This window comes from Ranitomeya variabilis, chromosome 4 (genome assembly GCF_051348905.1).
Source record: "Ranitomeya variabilis isolate aRanVar5 chromosome 4, aRanVar5.hap1, whole genome shotgun sequence".
Lineage (NCBI taxonomy): Eukaryota > Metazoa > Chordata > Amphibia > Anura > Dendrobatidae > Ranitomeya > Ranitomeya variabilis.
In genome coordinates this window covers 432,036,000-432,059,037 of record NC_135235.1, presented here as the reverse complement: position 1 = coordinate 432,059,037, position 23,038 = coordinate 432,036,000, and the positions used below count along the sequence as shown (strand labels likewise).

The 23,038-nt window shown below is 44.8% G+C and overlaps 1 protein-coding gene across 2 annotated transcripts in view; it reads right to left on the bottom strand.

Moving 5' to 3' along the window:
* Window positions 1-23,038, bottom strand: part of PCTP (phosphatidylcholine transfer protein) — an 82,453-nt gene that overhangs the window by 25,936 nt on the left and 33,479 nt on the right. The window contains exons 4-6 of one of the 2 annotated variants that reach the window (XM_077251424.1): window positions 8,805-8,976; window positions 8,631-8,698; window positions 2,226-3,181 (exon numbers count right to left, since the gene is read on the bottom strand). In XM_077251424.1, coding sequence (XP_077107539.1) covers window positions 3,176-3,181; window positions 8,631-8,698; window positions 8,805-8,976 — 246 coding nt within the window. In that variant the 3' untranslated portion in view covers window positions 2,226-3,175. Of the gene's footprint in view, window positions 1-2,225; window positions 3,182-8,630; window positions 8,699-8,804; window positions 8,977-23,038 lie in introns of those variants that run through there. The other variant, XM_077251423.1, reaches the window with a different exon arrangement.

Genomic DNA, 23,038 nt, shown 5'->3' with positions numbered 1-23,038 from the left:
TGGCACATTTTACTCAGTATAAACCAGTACTATGCTGCACATTATAGCAGACAACATATCCTACATAGTGGGACATACCCATAAAGTAAGCCTGAGTGTACATAATAACATTATAAAGGCACACACAATTTTGAAAAGGGTAATCAAATATAAGACCAATGGAGGATCTGGCAGATTTTACTCAGCCATTCTGTGAACAATGTCTAGTATAAAAGAAATACAAATATTCACTACCAGAAGAGGTATTTCATTGCGAAACGTGCATCGGGTGTGGTGGACGCCTGGACTCCCTTTACCTCTTCTGGTAATGACTGTTTGTATTTCTATTATACTAGACATGTTCACAGAATGGCTGAGTAAAATTTATGACTTTTTATGACCTTTTTGGTCTTGTTTTATCATGCTTTGAAAATAAACATATTTTTTGATCGTTATTTGCTCTTGTGTGAAGCCTTATTCTATTTGTAGGTGTTTAATATTTAAATTTGCTTAGTGATCTGAAACATTTAAGTGTGCTAAACATACAAAAGAATAGGAAATCAAGAAGGGAACAGACATTTTTTCTCACAACAGGAACAAGCTAACAATGGCAAGCTCCACCAGTGGTTGTGAGGGGGAGGGTCTGGCTGTAACACATAGACATCACCTGCTGAGTATACATGTGCTTCCGGCTTGCGTCATACATGTCATAAAGGGGTTATAGCTCATATCAGGAGTTCACTAAGCCTTAGGTGAGATCAGCATCCATGGTGAAATACAGCAAGTATCTTAATACTGGATATTATAATGAAATAATGAAGTTTTCATGTAAGCAATGATAAATTCTGTATTACATCTTACCCAAAATAACCAATTTGTCAGCCAGTTGTGATCTTCTCCCCAACTTTTAAATCTGATCAAGCTCTTTGAACTACAGAAAGATAAGCTATTGCATATGTCCTCACATCAGGAGATCAAGATAAACTTAACAGTCCATAGAAGTCTATGAAGAGGGAAGGAGGAGCAAGAGGGATCAGGTCACTACAATGTACTGGTCACTACAACGTACTGGTGACTACAACGGCCTTTTGCAATTTTCACTTGGCAACAATCATTGCTAATTGTTTCTGGAAAACACCCATGGTGCCAAAATCGTCTAAATTCTACACATCTCAAAGAATTCATCTTGGGGTGCAGTGATCATATTGACACCAGGTGTGTCACAGAATTTTATACCATTGGGCAGTGAAGAAAATTAATTTACATTTTTACCACCAAGATTGTGTGTTAGCCCCAAATTTTACATTTTCATACTGGGAAATGGGTAAAAATAGCACCAAAATTTGTCCCACGATTTCTGCTGAATGTAGAAATACCCCATACGCGGCTGTATAGTACTGCTTAGTCACATGGTGAGACTCAGGAGGGACGAAGCGCTATTTGCCTCCTGGAGTACAGATTTTCCTAGAATAGTTTGAGGTCTCCATATACAGAGCTCCTAAGTGCTAGAAAAGCAGAATCCCCCCTCAAGTGACCGCATTTTGGAAATTATACCCCTTTGGGAATTTATCTACAGGTGTATTGACGATTTTGACTCCATGGGTGTTTTCCAGAAACAAGCAGTAGTGGATATTGCTGAGTGAAACTTTCAAACTGCAATTGTAGTGACCAGTACATTATGCCCAGCTCATACTTCTGGAGACACGCATCCGAGAATTAGGCAGGCTCTCATTACTACAGAAATGCCAAACATGTGGACGTGAAAAGTGGATTAGGCACACTGAGACTCAGAAGGGAAGGGGAAAGTTGGATTTGGGAGCGCAGAATTTGCAGAATTTATTTGAGGGGCGATGAGCCATTTAGCTTTTCCAGAGATTTTGTACTACAAGTAACCTGGAAGCCACCTATATTGTCATTGACAGATGACAGACGTGAGTAGGGACTTATTTTTTTGTGGATTGTGTTGAAGTTTTTATTGGGAACACTTTACATAACATGTAGGATCACGTTTATCTGGTGGTCTACGCTGAGCACTTACTTTGGGGTTTCCATCTACACGACCATTCAAAAGTTTAGGATCACCCAGACAATTTTGTGTTTTCCATGAAAACTCATACTTTTATTAATCAAATGAGTTGCCAAATGAATTTAAAATCTAGTCCAGAAATTGACAAAGTTCGAAAAAAAGATTTTTATTTGAAATAATAATTTTCTCTTTCAAACTGCTTTCGTCTAAGAATGCTCCCTTTGCAGCAATTACAGCATTGCAGACCTTTGGCATTCTAGCAGTTAATTTGCTGAGGTAATCTGGAGAAATTTCACCCATGCTTCCAGAAGCCCCTCCCACAAGTTGGTTTGGCTTGATGGGCACTTTTTGCGTACCATACGGTCATGCTGCTCCCACAACAGCTCAATGGGGTTGAGATCTGGTGACCGCACTGGCCACTCCATTACAGATAGAATACCAGCTGCCTGCTTCTTCCCTAAATAGTTCTTGCATAATTTGGAGGTGTGCTTTGGGTCATTGTCCTGTTGTAGGATGAAATTTACTTCAATCAAGCGCTGTCCACAGGGTATGGAATGGCATTGCAAAAGGGAGTGATAGCCTTCCTTATTCAATATCCCTTTTACCTTGTACAAATCTCCCACTTTACCAGCACCAAAGCAACCCGAGACCATCACATTACCTCCACCATGCTTAACAGATGGCATCAGGCACTCTTAAAGCATCTTTTCAGTTGTTCTGCATCTCACAAATGTTCTTCTGTGTGATCCAAACACCTCAAACTTGGATTAGTCTGTCCATAACACTTTTTTCCAATCTTCCTCTGTCCAATGTCTGTGTTCTTTTGCCCATATTAATCTTTTCCTTTTGTTAGTCAGTCTCAGATATGGCTTTTTCATTGCCACTCTGCACTGAAGGCCAGCATCCCGGAGTCGCCTCTTCACTGTAGACATTGACACTGGCGTTTTGCGTGTTCTATTTAATGAAGCTGCCAGTTGAGGACCTGTGAGGCGTCGATTTATCAAACTACAGACTCTAATGTACTTGTCTTGTTGCTCAGTTGTGCAGCGGGGCCTCCCACTTCTCTTTCTACTCTGGTTAGAGCCTGTTTGTGCTGTCCTCTGAAGGAAGTAGTACACACCGTTGTAGGAAATCTTCAGTTTCTTGGCAATTTCTCTCATAGAATAGCCTTCATTTCTAAGAACAAGAATAGACTGTCGAGTTTCACATGAAAGTTATTTTTTTCTGGCCATTTTGAGAGTTTAATGGAACCAACAAATATAATGCTCCAGAGTCTCAACTAGCTCAAAGGAAGGTCAGGTTTATAGGTTCTCTAATCAGCCAAAATGTTTTCAGCTGTGCTAACATACTTGCACAAGGGTTTTCAAGGGTATTCTAAGCATCCATTAGCCTTCTTACATGGTTAGCAAACACAAAGTACCATAAGAACACTGGAGTGATGGTTGTTGGAAGATACTGCATTACAAACTAGACGTTTGCATCTAAAATAGTCATTTACCACATTAACAATGTATAGAGTGTATTTCTGAATCATTTAATGTTAGCTTCATTGCAAAAAACTGTACTTTTCTTTCAAAAATAAGGAAATTTCTAAGTGACCCTAAACTTTTGAACGGTAGTGTAAATCTCCAAGTGATGTGATTCAGTTGAAACCCCCGAGGATCCATTCACTATAATGAGGTAGCAGAGTTACTCTGGACTCCATCTGGCCTCTGTTCAGCGGTGTCCTTCTTTTCAAAAGTGCACAGAACTGTAGCCGACCGTGCTTTTATGCATGCCTAAAAAGACAGACACCGCAGGATCACAGGTAAGACGGTGTCCACAGTGCCTCCATGTGCCTCATTATAGGGAATCGTCCACCAGAGGTTCCATCTGAAACACGTATTTTAGACATTTACATGGAAACTGAGGTGTAAGCGCTCAGCGCATAGTGCAGGATAAATGTGCGCTGAGCCTTACTGCGATCTTTGGGAGGCAGAATTAAAAAAATGAACAGAAGGTGAAGAATTGATTTTACTTATTTACGCTGTTTTCCTGTGGTATAAGTGACTAGACGACTTTATTTTTCGGGTCAGTGTGATTACAGCAATACCAGATTTATATTGGGTTCTTATGTTTGGCAGCTGCCACACACTAAAAGACGCTTTTTATTGAAAAACTAGTTTTTCCTTCCCCATATTTAGACAGCTATAATAATTCCATATTTCGGCCAAAAGAGTTATGTGAGGGCTTGTTTTTTGCGTGACGAGTTGACGTTTTTATTGGTACTATTTTTGGGTACATGACATATTAAGATCGCTTTCTGTTCCAATTTTTGGGATGTATAATGAACAAAAACCAGCAGTTCAGGATATGTTTTTTTTAATACCATTCTGCGTGTGGTAAAATTGATAAGGCAACTTTATTCTTCGAGTCAGTACAATTACGAAACCCAATTTATATTATTTTTTATGTTATGGCGCCTTTACGCAATAAAAACTATTTTATAGAAAAACATATTTTTGTATCGTTTTATTCTGATAATAACTAGCAATATCTTTTTTATTTTTCCGCTGATGGAGCTGTATGGCAGCTTATTTTTTTGCGGGGCAAGACGACGTTTTCAGCTATACCATTTTTATTTACATTCATCATTTTATTGTGCTTTATTGCACTTTATGTTCGGCGGTATGATGATAAAGCTTTGTTTTTTGCCTTGTTTTTTTTTAATTTTTTTTACCGTGTTCACTGAAGAGCGGGTCGTTCCGGATGGCATGAAATCAAATATGTGTACTTTTTTTTTTACATAAATAAATGTTTCATTGGATTAATATTTTTTCTTTCTTTTTTGTTCTTTATTTAGGGATTTTTTATATATATTTTTACACTTTTTAATAATTATTTTTTTACTTTTTTACATTGCTCCAGAATGGGACATCACTGTTTTGTGATAGATCGCTGATCTGATACCCTACAATGCTTCTGCACTGCAGAGCATCGGAACAAAGAAGTATTCTGATGAACATTATTGGTGGTGGGGACCTAAAAAATCATGGAGTGGAATAAACATGCACATGTGTCTACAAGTCTACCCAAACACCAGCCAAGTATGGAAATATATGGATAACTGCATAGCTAATCGCAAAAAACCACAAGCACCGTAAAGCAGTCATCCAAAACTTTATTATAATCCCAATCCAGGATAAAAATAGAACAAAATATACCAGACGAACAGATACAATGGGGCTAAAAAGATGACAGAGGATGTCATCAGCATCAAGCCAAGCCCAAGGTAGGGTGTATCCATAGAAAAGGTAATTGCATGCAAGTAATAGGCAGAGTATAAAGTGCAAATGTTCAATACTGGTGACAGCCACTGACACACACAGCCATGCTACCCATACAAACAATCAGTAGGTAGTCCAATTCATATGCTCCATAGCTGCGGTGACAGGGAAACAAGTACTAACATCTATATGTGCATACAAATCTGGTATATTTTGTTCTATTTTTATCCTTGATTGTGATTATAATAATGTTTTGGATTTTCATGACTGCTTTATGGTGCTTGAGGTTTTTTGAGAGCATCGGAACAGCATATAACAGGCAAGGAAGGAGGCGTGTCAGCTCCTTCTCCAAGCAAACAAGGAAGGAGGCGTGTCAGCTCCTTCTCCAAGCAAACAAGGAAGGAGGCGTGTCAGCTCCTGCTCCAAGCAAACAAGGAAGGAGGCGTGTTAGCTCCTGCTCCAAGCAAGCAAGGAAGGAGGCGTGTCAGCTCCTGCTCCAAGCAAGCAAGGAAGGAGGCGTGTTAGCTCCTGCTCCAAGCAAGCAAGGAAGGAGGCGTGTCAGCTCCTGCTCCAAGCAAGCAAGGAAGGAGGCGTGTCAGCTCCTGCTCCAAGCAAGCAAGGAAGGAGGCGTGTCAGCTCCTGCTCCAAGCAAGCAAGGAAGGAGGCATGTCAGCTCCTGCTCCAAGCAAGCAAGGAAGGAGGCGTGTCAGCTCCTGCTCCAAGCAAGCAAGGAAGGAGGCGTGTCAGCTCCTGCTCCAAGCAAGCAAGGAAGGAGGCGTGTCAGCTTCTGCTCCAAGCAAGGAAGGAAGGAGGCGTGTCAGCTCCTGCTCCAAGCAAGCAAGGAAGGAGGCGTGTCAGCTCCTGCTCCAAGCAAGCAAGGAAGGAGGCGTGTCAGCTTCTGCTCCAAGCAAGGAAGGAAGGAGGCATGTCAGCTCCTGCTCCAAGCAAACAAGGAAGGAGGCGTGTCAGCTCCTGCTCCAAGCAAGCAAGGAAGGAGGCGTGTCAGCTCCTGCTCCAAGCAAGCAAGGAGGCGTGTCAGCTCCTGCTCCAAGCAAGCAAGGAGGCATGTCAGCTCCTGCTCCAAGCAAGGAGGGGTGTCAGCTCCTGCTCCAAGCAAGCAAGGAAGGAGGCGTGTCAGCTCCTGCTCCAAGCAAACAAGGAAGGAGGCGTGTCAGCTTCTGCTCCAAGCAAGGAAGGAAGGAGGCGTGTCAGCTCCTGCTCCAAGCAAGCAAGGAAGGAGGCGTGTCAGCCTCTGCTCCAAGCAAGGAAGGAAGGAGGCGTGTCAGCTCCTGCTCCAAGCAAACAAGGAAGGAGGCGTGTCAGCTCCTGCTCCAAGCAAGCAAGGAAGGAGGCGTGTCAGCTCCTGCTCCAAGCAAGCAAGGAGGCGTGTCAGCTCCTGCTCCAAGCAAGCAAGGAGGCATGTCAGCTCCTGCTCCAAGCAAGGAGGGGTGTCAGCTCCTGCTCCAAGCAAGCAAGGAAGGAGGCGTGTCAGCTCCTGCTCCAAGCAAGCAAGGAAGGAGGCGTGTCAGCTCCTGCTCCAAGCAAGCAAGGAAGGAGGCGTGTCAGCTCCTGCTCCAAGCAAGCAAGGAAGGAGGCGTGTCAGCTCCTGCTCCAAGCAAACAAGGAAGGAGGCGTGTCAGCTCCTGCTCCAAGCAAGCAAGGAAGGAGGCGTGTCAGCTCCTGCTCCAAGCAAGCAAGGAAGGAGGCGTGTCAGCCCCTGCTCCAAGCAAACAAGGAAGGAGGCGTGTCAGCTCCTGCTCCAAGCAAACAAGGAAGGAGGCGTGTCAGCTCCTGCTCCAAGCAAGCAAGGAGGCATGTCAGCTCCTGCTCCAAGCAAGGAGGGGTGTCAGCTCCTGCTCCAAGCAAGCAAGGAAGGAGGCGTGTCAGCTCCTGCTCCAAGCAAGCAAGGAAGGAGGCGTGTCAGCTCCTGCTCCAAGCAAGCAAGGAAGGAGGCGTGTCAGCTCCTGCTCCAAGCAAGCAAGGAAGGAGGCGTGTCAGCTCCTGCTCCAAGCAAACAAGGAAGGAGGCGTGTCAGCTCCTGCTCCAAGCAAGCAAGGAAGGAGGCGTGTCAGCTCCTGCTCCAAGCAAGCAAGGAAGGAGGCGTGTCAGCCCCTGCTCCAAGCAAACAAGGAAGGAGGCGTGTCAGCTCCTGCTCCAAGCAAACAAGGAAGGAGGCGTGTCAGCTCCTGCTCCAAGCAAGCAAGGAAGGAGGCGTGTCAGCTCCTGCTCCAAGCAAGCAAGGAAGGAGGAATGTCAGCTCCTGCTCCAAGCAAGCAAAGAAGGAGGCGTGTCAGCTCCTGCTCCAAGCAAACAAGGAAGGAGGCGTGTCAGCTCCTGCTCCAAGCAAGCAAGGAGGCGTGTCAGCTCCTGCTCCAAGCAAACAAGGAAGGAGGCGTGTCAGCTCATGCTCCAAGCAAGCAAGGAGGCGTGTCAGCTCCTGCTCCAAGCAAGCAAGGAAGGAGGCGTGTCAGCTCCTGCTCCAAGCAAGCAAGGAAGGAGGCGTGTCAGCTCCTGCTCCAAGCAAGCAAGGAAGGAGGCATGTCAGCTCCTGCTCCAAGCAAGCAAGGAAGGAGGCGTGTCAGCTCCTGCTCCAAGCAAGCAAGGAAGGAGGCGTGTCAGCTTCTGCTCCAAGCAAGGAAGGAGGCGTGTCAGCTCCTGCTCCAAGTAAGCAAGGATGGAGGGGTGTCAGCTCCTGCTCCGTCAAACCACCTTATCTGAAGGACCCCACGGCTATCTTGTGGCCAGGGGTCAACATTGAGACCATTAGCACAACACAATCGCATTGGGTTGTGCTGATGGAATCACACAGGGAGCCCACTCCTTGTGTGATCTCCTCGATGTCACTGTTGACGGTAGCATCAGAGAGGTTAAACACCCACAATCGGTGATAGCCCCAATTGTGGGCGTTGCTGCAGGGTATCAGCTCTCACATACAGCTGACGCCTACACCAGATCACGGCGTAATTCAGAAAGAGCCCCTAAGATCGCGACGCTGTTACATGTACTACAGTTTGCGGGAATGCAGCTTCCACAGCGCCATACAAGTATGTTGCATGTGAGGAAGGAGGTAATACATAAAACTCTTTCATTTCCATTCTGCATTTCATTCCATACGTGTCACACTGACAGCGCACTGACAGGACACGGATGTCCCACATGTACACATGCATATGAACCATGGATCTCACCAGTACTGGTTTTTCCAGTACTAGAATCACTGGGTCATGTGAAGGGGGGCCTTAGTTGCAGATCATGAATTATATAGAGCTATGGAACTGTATCATCAGAAAATGTAAAAAAAAGTGAAGACACAAAGAAAATGTAAAATAAATTACATGAAAAAAAACAAAACAAATTACCTTAGCTGCCCAATTTATTAGCCATGACGGGATCATGCCACCTGGATTGTCAAAGTAGTACATGAAGACTGAAAGGAAAATAAAAGGAAAAATGAGCAACTCATGAGCTACTGTAGTTGTGACATTTCAGACTTTTACTGCAACCACATTCTCAATTTTCCCTAGCCATCTTACCTTTACAGCCATTGTTTCCATCGCTCTCTATTGCCAAGCTCTGTTTGTAGCCATTGACCCTGATAATTCCTGACTTCTCGGGACAATTTGGGACTGATACACTCTTAGCCAGAATTACAAAAATTTTTCTCCCATCGATGATTAAATCCCTCCGATCTCGAACATATACATACTATATTCATATGTAAGGAACAAAACATTTTTATCCGTGATAGAGATGGAAGTATGAATTTGCAATACTTTATCCTATCGGCCAGGTCAGTAATCTGTGACTGCTGGATGAGAGGCCTGTGGAACTTTTTTCTTCCTAAGGAGTTTCAGGTCTACTGTCCGGCAGTCAAAAATATACCAGTCATGCAAATTGATTTTCCCATCAGTCTGAGAAACTTTGTGTATGTGTATTTTCATAATTTCCTCATTAAAGGGAACCTGTCACCTGAATTTGGTGGGACCGGTTTTCGGTCATATGGGTGGGTTTTTTGGGTGTTTGATTCACCCTTTCCTTACCCGCTGGCTGCATGCTGGCCACAATATTGGATTGAAGTTCATTCTCTGGCCTCTGTAGTACACGCCTGCGCAAGGCAATCTTGCCTTGCGCACGCGCAGTATGCTTTGCCCAACTGCGGGTAAAGCCGAAAAGCATTAGTGCGCATGCGCCGATGCACTATGTCCCGGAAGTATTTCGCTGTCAAATTTAACCCTTATAATGTCCTCACAAAAAAAAAATATGTTTCCAAAATTGTGCTGATGTAAAGTAGACATGTGGAAAATGTTATTTATTAACTTATTTGTGTGATATGATTGTCTGATTTAAGGGCACAAAAATTAAAAGTTTGAAAATTGCTACATTTTTGCCAAATTTCCATTTTCTTCATAAACACAAGTTGTATAGAAGAAATGTTACCACTAACATGACATAACAGTGGGATCCGTTGCAGTGTTCCAGAACTATAACCTCATAAAGTGACAGTGGCCAGAATTGTAAAAATAGGCTTGGTTATTAAGTACAAAATTGGCTCTGTCACTAACGGGTTAATCCAGATTGAACATTAATGAATTAGTCTGATTAACCCCTTCATGCTCAATTATATACTATTACACTATTGAGTGTGCAAGGAACTTTGGAGTGGGCTCAGAAGCACAGCCAGCTCCAGACAATGCAGATGATGGTTATTTTATATAGCCAGCATCTGCCTCTAACATCACTGATCAATACAGTGGCATATCCAGGAGGGGGACAGCCGGGGCATGTGCCCCAGGCGCAGCCGACAGGGGGGCGCCAGCGGGCCGCCTGATGATGCGGAGGTCCAAAGAGGCTCCTTGTCAAGTCATACCCAGGGGTCGGCAGGGGAGGGGGAGCGGAGGCTGTCTAATTATACTCACCTGCTCCCGGCGTGGCCCCTGCAGGTCCCTGGCTCCCCAGCTTCTTCCTGTACTGAGCGGTCACATGGTACCACTCATTACAGTAATGAATATGCCCTATGGGAGGTGGAGCCGCATATTCATTACTGTAATGAGCGGTAACGGTGACCGCTCAGTTCAGGAAGAAGCTGCCGGCGCCAGGGAAGCAGGGATTGCACCACGCAATGAGCAGGTGAGTATAACGGGGAGGGGGAGCGCAGCTGTCATGTTGGACGCTGTTCAGACCAGGTCGTTCGTTCGACAGACAGCGGTAATTCCGCTTTTGTCCACTATGCGCTCATTGGCGTCGGCTAGATTTTATCTAGCTGGTCCGGGGTTAATTTACCTGGTGCTCGGATTGGAAGCTGGGCCATGCCCACTGCCTTTAAATAGTTCTCCTGAACATTGGGCGTCGCCGATTATAGCTTCTGTCTTGTGCGTGGTTATCTCGGTCTGGAGTGGTGAGCTAGTAGTTGGAGTATCGTTGCTGGTGGTGTATTTCCCTTTGTCTTATTTTCTCCTTCCCATATTTGTATTTGTTTTGCCCTTTGCACTTATAGTGTATTCCTGAGTGACTGCGGCGTGGTGCTTATTTTTCCGTTATCCTTGTCTGTGCTAACTGTGGGTATTGGAGTGTGGTCTCTTCACTGGGTGGTGGGTTGTGGTTTCAGCCTAGGGTTGAAACAGGAGATAGGGTGAGGGTGGAGGCCCAGACATGCACACCATCAGTGTAAACTCTGGGAGAGGGTCAGTCAGGGTTTCCCTAGTCTGAGGGAAATCGCAGGGGCCCGGGTTATTAGCTCTTTCCTACCTAGGTCTCCCGTGACATTATAATCGGCCAACATTATTTCTATGGATCCCATAATTTCCATAACCCGCCAGTTGGAGGCGCTGTCCCTACAGGTCACTGAGTTGAGGGGGGCAGTGCAGCAACAGGGACTAGCAGTATCTAATGTGCAAGCCGTAGTTACAGGTAAAGTTGCTGAGCCTAAGTTTCCTTTGCCTGAAAAGTTTGCTGGGGAACGCAGTAAATTTGTTTCTTTTCGTGAAGCTTGCAAACTGTATTTCCATATGCGCCCGATCTCCTCAGGTAATGAGACTCAGCGTGTGGGCCTGGTGTTGTCATTATTAAGCGGGGATCCCCAAGCATGGGCGTTTTCTTTGCCGTCTGATTCTGCTACATTTAACTCTGTGGAGAGTTTTTTTTCAGCTCTAGGACACATTTACGATGATCCGGACAGAATGGCTCTAGCAGAATCTAAGATACGCACTATTCGCCAGGGGGAGCGTGTTGCAGAGGATTACTGTTCTGAATTTCGCCGCTGGGCGGTCGACACACAGTGGAATGATCCCGCGCTGCGGAGTCACTTTATTCATGGAGTTTCTGATAGGGTTAAAAAAGCCCTCCTGATGTACGAGACTCTTGCTTCACTAGATTCCGCTATGAGTCTTGCTGTCCGCATTGATCGCCGTTTGCGTCAGGGGGATCATGAGATGCCGCCTGTGGGAGAAGGTTTAGGTTCACGTGAGGTTGCTGCAGGTGAGCCCACAGAACCTATGCAAATCGCAGGGGTATCACATGTTAAGCATCGAGCCCCTGTACTCAGGAAGCAGGGAGCCTGTTTTTACTGCGGTAAAACTGGTCATTTTATTAATATCTGTCCTCTGCTGTGAAAGAAAAACGTAACGGCGGAAAACTTCTAAGCTCGGAGGGTGTGGAGGAGTCCAATCTGAGCTTATGTATATCCTCCATGATGGTTTCTCAGTGCATGCTCCCTGCCAAAGTTGTTGTCACTGGCAGAGAGCTGTCAATCACTGTTTTTGTGGATAGTGGTTCCGCAACAAATCTCATTGATGAGGAGTTTGCGCGCACTGCTGGTTTTAGGATTGAAAAACTACCTCATCCTATCCACGTGGTCACCATCAATTCTGCTCCTCTCCCACAGGGGGAGATTACTGAGTTTGTGGCTGAGGTTAAACTCCATATTGGGGTTCTTCATTTCGAGCACGTTACATGTAAGGTGCTCAAGAGTCTTCCGGCACAATTGGTTCTGGGTTTTCCATGGTTGTCTACACACAACCCGGTTATTGACTGGAAAGCTCAGGACATAATTCAGTGGAGTGATTTCTGTCAGGAGAATTGCTTGGCCACGTGTTTCTGCTGTGACTTCAAGCGTTCCTGAGTCACTTCTGGATTTTGTGGATGTGTTCTCTGAGAAGGGTTGTTCAGAGTTGCCTCCACATCGCTCCTATGACTGTACTATCAGGTTTAAACCAGGGGCCAAATTGCCTAAAGCAAGGATGTTTAACATCTCCGGTACGGAGAGACAAGCGCTAAAGGATTACATTGCTGAAAGTTTGAGCAAAGGGCACATCAGGCCTTCATCCTCACCAGTGGCAGCAGGGTTCTTCTTCGTTAAGAAGAAAGATGGTGGACTACGGCCGTGTCTGGATTTCAGGGAGTTAAACCAGATTACAGTTCGTGATCCATACCCTATGCCATTGATCCCGGATTTGTTCAACCAGGTGGCAGGTGCTAAGTGGTTTACCAAGCTTGACCTCAGGGGGGCGTACAACCTCATAAGAGTCCGTCAAGGTGATGAGTGGAAGATGGCTTTTAATACCCCTGAGGGTCATTTTGAAAATTTGGTGATGCCATTTGGGTTGACAAACGCACCTGTAGTGTTTCAACATTTCATAAATTATGTGTTCTCGCATGTTTTGGGGAAATTCGTTATTGTGTACCTAGATGACATCCTCATATATTCTTGCGACCGTGATACTCATTTAGATCATGTCAGGCAGGTGTTACAGCTTCTCAGAGAGAATAAGCTATATGCAAAACTGGAGAAATGTGTATTTTCGGTACAGGAGTTGCCTTTCTTGGGCTATATTGTGTCTGCTTCTGGTTTTAAAATGGACGCCGCTAAGGTGCAAGCGGTGTTGCATTGGGAACGGCCTGATAACCTAAAAGCACTTCAGCGGTTCCTTGGGTTTTCTAACTACTATAGGAAGTTTATCAAGGATTTTTCTATCATTGCTAAACCGCTAACTGACATGACTACAAAGGGTACCAATTTCTCCGTTTGGCCTGAGGCTGCTGTGTGCGCATTTGAATCTCTTAAGAACAGGTTTGTTTGGGCTCCCATTCTTGTGCAGCCAGATGTATCGAAACTTTTTGTTGTAGAAGTCGATGCGTCTGAGGTTGGTATGGGGGCGGTGCTGTCACAAGGCTCATCCTTGAGCGGTTTGCGTCCATGCGCCTATTTTTCCAAGAAACTGTCGCCCGCCGAACGTAACTACGATATTGGCAACAGAGAGTTGTTGGCAACCAAATTGGCCTTTGAGGAATGGCGACACTTCTTGGAGGGGTCGGTTCATCAGGTTACTGTTATTACCGACCATACGAATTTGCTTTATTTGGAGTCTGCCAAGCGTCTGTCTCCCAGGCAGGCTCGCTGGGCATTGTTTTTCACGCGGTTCAACATTGTTGTCACTTACAGACCTGGTTCTAAAAACACTAAGGCGGATGCTTTGTCCAGGTGTTTTCCTGGGGGAGAGCCTCGGGAAGATCCAGTACCCATCCTCCAAAAGGGTGTTGTGGTTTCGGCTCTCACTACCGAGGTTGAGGCTGAGATTGCCGAGGCCCAGGAGGAGGTACCATCTGAGCTTCCCATCAACAAAACGTTTGTACCGCTTCATCTCCGCTTAAAGGTTTTGGCGGAGCATCATGATGCTGTCCTGGCTGGCCATCCAGGGGTTATGGGTACCTTGGAGTTGGTGTCACGTTGGTTTTGGTGGCCCAAGATCCGACAGGACGTGGTCTCATACGTGTCAGCTTGCACCACGTGCGCTAGGACTAAGACGCCCTGCTCCCGTCCTGTTGGCACACTACTTCCTCTCGAGGTATCTAGTAAGCCATGGACGGAAATCTCCATGGATTTTATCACTGACTTGCCCTCCTCAGCTGGGAACACGGTCATCTTGGTGATTGTTGATCGGTTCTCAAAAATGTCGCATTTTGTGTCTTTGCCTTCGTTGCCTAACACTAAGACTCTGGCTCAGGTATTTGTGCAGGAGGTGGTCAGACTGCATGGGGTTCCGTCTGACATCGTTTCTGATAGGGGGTCTCAGTTTGTGGCAAAATTTTGGAAAGCATTTTGTTCACGGCTGGGGTTCAAGTTGTCTCATTCTTCGGCGTATCATCCTCAGTCAAATGGTCAGACCGAGTGTATGAACCAAAATTTGGAACAGTACTTACACTGCTTTGTTTCAGATAACCAGGAGTGGTCGAAGTTTCTTCCTTTGGCTGAGTTTGCCATCAATAATCACCGCCAGGAGTCGTCTGGGGAGTCTCCGTTTTTTTGTGTTTACGGGCTTCAGCCTCAATTTTGTACTTTGAGTCAGGGGGGGCTCTTCCGGCGTCCCGGAGGAAGACTAGTTAGGAGCACAATTATCATCAGTCTGGAGGAGAGTTAAACAGCGCCTGTTGAGTGTGGGTGCTAGGTACAAACGTGTGACTGACAGTAGGCGTGTGCCAGGTCCGGACCCGAGTGTGGATGACTGGGTGTGGTTATCCACAAAAAACAAGACTCAAAATATCATCCCTTAAATTGGGTCCACGGTTTATTGGTCCATTTAGGGTCGCCGCTGTCATTAACCCAGTAGCGTACCGGTTGGAGCTTCCTACGGTGTATAAAATACACAAGGTGTTCCACAGATCGTTGTTAAAGAAGGTGGTGGGTCTTGTGGACGCGACACCAATGCCTCCTCCAGTCTTGTTGGATGGTAATTTGGAATTTGAAGTCTCCAAGGTGGTTGACTCTCGTGTAGTGCACCGCACTTTACAGTACTTGGTACACTGGCGTGGTTATGGGCCTGAGGAGAGGTCCTGGGTACCAGCCTCGGACGTTCATGCGGATCGGCTGGTCATGTTTTTTCACCGCTGCCATCCGGAGAAGCCGAGTCCTATAAGTCGTGAGGGCCCTGGGGTCCCTCGTAGAAGGCGGGGTACTGTCATGTCGGACGCTGTTCAGACCAGGTCGTTCGACAGACTGCGGTAATTCCGCTTTTGTCCACTATGCGCTCATTGGCGTCGGCTAGATTTTATCTAGCTGGTCCGGGGTTAATTTACCTGGTGCTCGGATTGGAAGCTGGGCCATGCCCACTGCCTTTAAATTGTTCTCCTGAACATTGGGCGTCGCCGATTATAGCTTCTGTCTTGTGCGTGGTTATCTTGGTCTGGAGTGGTGAGCTAGTAGTTGGAGTATCGTTGCTGGTGGTGTATTTCCCTTTGTCTTATTTTCTCCTTCCCATATTTGTATTTGTTTTGCCCTTTGCACTTATAGTGTATTCCTGAGTGACTGCGGCGTGGTGCTTATTTTTCCGTTATCCTTGTCTGTGCTAACTGTGGGTATTGGAGTGTGGTCTCTTCACTGGGTGGTGGTTTCAGCCTAGGGTTGAAACAGGAGATAGGGTGAGAGTGGAGGCCCAGACATGCACACCATCAGTGTAAACTCTGGGAGAGGGTCAGTCAGGGTTTCCCTAGTCTGAGGGAAATCGCAGGGGCCCGGGTTATTAGCTCTTTCCTACCTAGGTCTCCCGTGACAGCAGCGCAATATTCACCTGCTCCTCGTTCTGGTGCCGCTCCGTCTTCAGCGTCTTCTGCAGTGAAGCTGAGGTCAGAGGGCGCGGTGACGTGCATAGTGCACGCCCTCTGCCTGACTGTCAGTGCAGAAGACGCTGAAGATGGAGCGGCAGCTGGAACGAGGAGCGGTGAATACTGAAAGTGCCGGGGGCCTGAGCGACGAGAGGTGAGTATGTGATTTTTTTTTATCGCAGCAACAGCAAATGGGGCAAGTGTCTGTATGGATCATCTTATGGGGCCATAACGTTTGTGCAGCACTATATGGGGCAAGTGTCTATATGGAGCATCTTATGGGGCCATAATTAACGTTTCTGCAGCACTATACGGGGAAAATGTCTCTATGGAGCATCTTATGGGGCCATAATCAACCTTTCTGCAGCATTACATGGCGCAAATATCTTTATGGAGCATCTTATAGGGCCATAATCAACGTTTCTGCAGCACTATATTGGGCAAATGTGTCTATGGAGCATCTTATGGGGCCATTATTAACCTTTATGCAGGATTATATGGGGCTCCTGATTCAATATGGATATTCAAAACCACTTAACCTACTGATCTCTCAATTAATTTTACTTTTATTGGTATCTATTTTAACATTATGGGGATTCAGGAATGTACCTTGGCTTGGTCATACAGTTTCAATAGAGTTAAGGTTCAAATGGGGGAGGTTTTGGGGGGGGCAAACTGATCCTTTGCCCCGGGTGCAGGAAAGGCTAGATACACCTCTGGATCAATGCATTCACTGATCAATACTGTTAACCTCTCAAATGCCACTATCGGACTATTACATGATTGCAGGGAGTCAGTGACTTACTACGACAGCCAAGGGCTGATATCATGGCATCCAGAAAAGTCTGATCTATCAAAATATAAAATTAATTAAATCAAAAGGTAAATGATGTAAGAAGAAAACTCAAAACTATTGCATTCTTTTACGTCACCAGAATAACGATAGAAATGCAATATGACATGATCAATACATAGTATCTATCTCAATAAATAAAACCACCAGCTCGCCAAGCAAAAAATGAGCTCTGACACAGCTGCATCCACACATCTGCATCTCATGATTTTAATATCGGATATCTCGGATTATGCCAAGCCTTCAGTGGAGATTCTGGTGTTATTAGAACCCCTACAAGCCAAAGCCAGTTTTCCTGACCAGGCCAAAATGTTTCACTTCTAACGCGTCTCTTTATATTGTAATTACTCTGGACTACTTCAACATATCCCAGTGAAACTGAGACAGATTTTTGGTGACACATTATACTTTATGTTAGTGGTACATTTAAGTAAATATAATTAGTGTAAATTAACAATTAGCAAATTTTGAAATTTTTTACGCCTGAAAGCGTCCTCCTGTTCAGCACCCAGGACCTCCACACACGCAGCACTTTGAAGCAGCGACCCTAGTCGCCCCACGTGGATGCGCTGCACATAATCTGATCTACATATACAGCAACCAGCACTTGGTCACAACGATAGCGATTACCTATAATGGACATGCTGAACTGAATTCTGATTCCCCATGCAGCATCCAGCACTCTACCACAGCGACGGCAGTCGCCATTTATGGGCGCGCTATATTTAATTTAGCCACATTTAATCTTGCCTCCTTAAATAGCATTCAGGCATTTTCCTCTTATCATGCTTCCAGCTTATTTGAAGCACACTGTCATCCTTCTGAATCAGCAAGATACTCTGATGAAGGTCCAATGTGAGACCGAAAACGTTCAGTTATTTCATCTGTTTTTTGTCTTGATGCAAAATAAATGAAATTTCCTCATCTTTCATCAATTTGAGTCCCAAGTTTACTTTTGCTTAGAATAAAATTGCCGGCTGAATACTTCAAAATTCTGCATGCACTGTTCCAGGATCCCACACCACTTGTTTGGATCCACATAGAATCATAAAATGTTAGAGTTGGAAGGAACTTCAAGGACCATCGTGTCCAACCTCCTGCTCAATGCAGGATTCACTAAACCATCTCAGACAGATGTGTGAAGACGTCCATTGAAGGAGAACTCACCACCTCGTATGGCAGCCTGTCCCAGGCATTGATCTCTCTCACTGTCAAAAAGTTTTTTCTAATATCTAATGTGTATCTTCTCCCTTTCAGTTTCATTCCATTGCTTCACGTTTTTCTATGTGCAAATGAGAAGAAGGATCCCTCTACATTGACATTCTTTAAGATATTCTAGACATCTAGTGTCTCCTCTTGGTCTTCTTATTTGCAAACTATACATTCCCAGATCCTTTAAACATTCCAAGTACAACATCATTTGCAGTCCGCTCACCATCCTGGTAGCTCTTCTCTGAACTTGCTCCAGTTTTTTTTTTCCAATTGCGGTTCCCAGAACTGGATGAGGACAGACCACGGAGTAGAGGGGAATAATTACTTCAGTTAATCTAGAGTCTATGCTTTTCTTAATTCATCCAAGAACTGTAATTTAATTTTTTTGCTGCTGCATCACACTGTTGACTCATGTGCGGTCTGCGATCTACTTGTAGACCTAAGTCTTTTTTTTTCACACATGCTGTTACTTAGCTCTATTCCACCCATTCTGTAGATGAATTTTTTGTTTTTCATACCCAAATATAGAAACTTGCATTTCTCAATTAAATACCATTCTTTTTGTCGCTTCCCATTCTTTAAGCTTATCTATATCCTACTGAATCCTTTGTCTTCTACAGTGTTAGCTATCCCTCCTAGCTTTGCATCGTCTGCAATTTCGATTAATTTACCTTCACTTACCTTATCTAGATTCTTTATAAAAATATTGAACAAAACTGGAGCCAGGACAGAGCCTTGTGGTATCCCACTTGAAACACTCTTCCAATTTGATGAGCAACCATTTATTACCACTATTTGAGTACAATCACTGAGCCATTTATGAATCCACTTAATCGTACCCTATCAATCGCACACTTGGTTATTTTTTCAATAAGGATAGTATGAGATACTTTATCAAATGCTTTGCTGAAGATGATATATACTATATCTACCGCATTTCCCTGATCCACACAGTCAATAATTTCATCACAGAAGGCAATTAAATTAGTCTGGCATGATTTGTTTGCTACAAACCCATGCTGGCTCTGGTTAATTACTGAATACATATCGAAGTACTTACATACATGCTGCGTAATAATGTGCTCAAAGATCATTCCTGGTATAGAAGTAAGGCTCGCTGGCCTGTAATTTCCTGGCTCAATCTTCTTTCCTTCCCTTTCTTTCTGACATGCTGCGGAAAATACAACGCAGCGTTTCCACGCGGTATTTTCAGCACCATGGGCACTGCGGATTTGGTTTTCCATAGGTTTACATGGTACTGTAAACCGCATGGAAAATGGCCAAATCCACAACGTATGCACATACCCTCAAGCTGCAATGCTTCTCTGGGAAATATGCAAATTGTCTCTTCAGAGAGGAAGAGGACTAGAACTTTAGTGCCACCTATTGGAAGTAGCAATCCTAACAGTCAATGTCGACCCTTTAACGAGCCTTGTCACATGACTTAGGATAAAAGCCAAACCAGAATCTCAATTTGCAGACACTGTTTCGGGGTACTGCCCCTCATCAGTGCAAAGTGGAGATCTGGTTTGGCTGAGAGGTGTCCGACCTGGATCCAATAAGTATCATTTCTCCTTGCTAGAGTGACATATTAAGCAAGTCGAGATGAGGAGACTTAAAGCCGCAATGCTCCTCTGGGAAATATGCAAATTGTCTCTTCAGAGAGGAAGAGGACTAGAACGCTAGTGCCATCTATTGAAAGTAGCAATCCTAACAGTCAATGTTGACCCTTTAACGAGCCTTGACAGATGACTTAGGATAAAAGCCAAACCAGAATCTCAATTTGCAGACACTGTGTTTCGGGGTACTACCCGTCGTCAGTGTAAAGTGGAGATTTGGTTTGGCTGAGTGAGAGGCGACTGACCGGGATCCAAGAAGTATCGTTTCTCCTTGCGGAGAGGGACATGTTAAGCATGTCGAGATGAAGAGACTTAAGGGTATGTGCCCACGTTGCGGATTCGTGTGCGGATTTTTCCCGCACAATTTTTGAAAAATTGCGTTTTACCTGCGGATTACCCACGGATTTACCGCGGATTTCCTGCGTTTTTTGTGTGAATTTCACCTGCAGATTCCTATTGAGGAGCAGGTGAAAAACGCAGCGGAATCCGTACAAAGAATTGACATGCTGTGGAAAATACAACCCAGTGTTTCCAAGCGGTATTTTCCGCACCATGGGCACTGCGGATTTGGTTTTCCATAGGTTTACATGGTACTGTAAACCGCATGGAAAATGGCCAAATCCACAACATATGCACATACCCTCAAGCCGCAATGCTTCTCTGGGAAATATGCAAATTGTCTATTCAGAGAGGAAGAGGACTAGAACTCTAGTGCCACCTATTGGAAGTAGCAATCCTAACAGTCAATGTCGACCCCTTAACGAGCCTTGTCACATGACTTAGGATAAAAGCCAAACTAGAATCTCAATTTGCAGACATTGTGTTTCGAGGTACTGCCCCTCGTCAGTGCAAAGTGGAGATCTGGTTTGGCTGAGTGAGAGGCGTCTGACCAGGATCCAAGAAGTATCATTTCTCCTTGCGGAAAGTAATGTCTTCAAAGGGAGATTTGTAGTTAAAATTCTGCGCTGCCGCTAAGATGAATTTCAGGAGATTATAGTTGATTCACGGTCTCATGCCCCCTTTATCAGGAAATACCACCTAGGGGGGCATGAGACCCCTGAAACGCGTTGAATAAAACCACTGTGAATCAACTATAATCTCCTGAAATTCATCTTAGCGGCAGCGCAGAATTTTAACTACAAATCTCCCTTTGAAGACATTATTTTCTCTGGTCGGTGAAGACCTGTGGATCTGCAGCAGCCGCTATCTACATGCTCTAATCTCATCCTAACCAGGTGAGCAAATTTGGTGTATATTGTCCTCTGTGTAACGTGGATAAGACCCTATTGCGCTCTTTGTCTCCCCATTGTTTTACAATCCTTGCGGAAAGTGACATGTTAAGCATACCCTAGGATGTAATTCATCTTGACCAAGAGATTTAAATTAGCCTAGTGTTCCCTCGCCATCTCTGTATTTACAGATAGCGTGGATTATTTTATTCCTTTGATAGCACAGTGATCAGTTGACATTACATTAGCTTTCTTAGAGCGCACAGATGTAAAACTGGAATTTAAAATTCTGCCATTCTCAACATCATTTTTGACAACTTCACCCTTTTCATCCTGTAAAAATCCTACAGCATTTTTTTACAATTATTTTGCTGTTGACATACTGCCAAAATTATTGTTTATTGCTTTTGGTCTCCCTTACAAGCCTCACTTTGTTACTTGCTTTAGATCTTCCAGTGCCTGCCTTGCATTCCCCACAGACACAGTATATTTGTCATTAGATATGCACCCCTCTTTCCATTTTTTTTTTTGCTTTTTATCAAGTGTTTAAGTACTGTGTTCATTCATCCCAGTCTCTTCAAATGCTTTCAATTTTTCTCTCTTTTTAGTATTGTTACTGATTTTACAGTGAGAATTTAATTTAGCAAAATCTCCCATCCTTCTTGGACATTCTATCCTTTAGAACACGCAACCATTGGACCTTTCCTTTCCTCTTTCTGAATTCATTAAAATCTGCCTTTCTGAAGTCCAAGCTAAAAGTCTGAATCTTCGCAAGTCTTCCTCTTCATCTTGACCAGGATATTTAAATTCATTTAAATTAGCCCAGTGTTCCCTCACCATCTCTCTATTTACAGATAGCGACAACCCTGGCACATGCTGAAAACACGTCTTCTACAGCGGTGCTCCAGGTACGCCGAACGTCTGTTGAGAAAATCCAATCTGCCCAAAGATGTCATCCATTATAAGTTTATGCTAACAATATACAACTCTGCCCTTCACCTCTCCAAATAAACCTATTTCATTACAATCCCATCACCTCACTAGCTAATAAACCAAACATCTCTTTGACACTTTTCATTCCCTACTTAACCCAAAAGAGCAGGCTCCAACCCCGGATCTCTGCGCTGACGATCTGGCCAATTATTTCAAAGAAAAAATAGACCATATCCAACAAGAAATTTTCCCTTAATCCCCTCATACCATGCACTATCCTCCCTACCCAACTGCATCTAGCTCATTCTCTGACTTTGAACCAGTCACAGAAGTGATCAGGCTCCTTGCATCTTTTCGCCCTACTATTTTCACCGGTGACCCTATTCACATCTCCCAGTCCCTTTCCCCTGCTGTCACCACTCACTTAACATAAATACTCAACCTTTCTCTCTTCCCTCGTCTCAGTCTACCACCCTACCCATGCAATCCATTCTGCTAATGACCTAAGATTAACATCCTCAATAATCAGAACCTTCCACTCCCGTCTCCAAGACTTCTCACGTGCTGCGCTAATTCTTTGGAGCGCACTACCCAGGATAATTTGATTAATCCCCAATACCCACAGTTTTAAGTGCACCCTAAAAACACATTTCTTCAGACTGGCCTTCTGCCTCAACACATTTATTTAACTATCTCTATGTTGCCCATTCAAAATTTTATTCACAACTAGGTTACTTGTATCATGTTCTCACACGCTTTATGCAATTAATAACCTTCTGTGTCTGTACTTTTACACATACTGGTTGGTAACCGGTTCATGCAGCATTACATGAGCATCCCGATTTATTACATTATGGATGGTCAGAACAGTAAAAGCAATTATTACCATCCACATTTCGTGTCTCCTGTATTTCCTCATAGATTGTAAGCTTGCGAGCAGGGCCCTCACTCCTCTTGGCATCTGTTGATTTATGCGATTATTGTTTTGCTGTAATGTCTTAAGGCCCCGTCACACATAGCGACGCTGCAGCGATACAGACAACGATGTCGATCGCTGCAGCGTCGCTGTTTAGTCGCTGTGTGGTCGCTGGAGAGCTGTCACACAGACAGCTCTCCAGCGACCAACGATGCCGAGGTCCCCGGGTAACCAGGGTAAACATCGGGTTGCTAAGCGCAGGGCCGCGCTTAGTAACCCGATGTTTACCCTGGTTACCAGTGTAAAATGTAAAATAACAAACAGTACATACTCACCTTCGCGTCCCCTGGCGTCCGCTTCCTGCACTGACTGAGCGCCAGCCCTAACAGCAGAGCGGTGACGTCACCGCTGT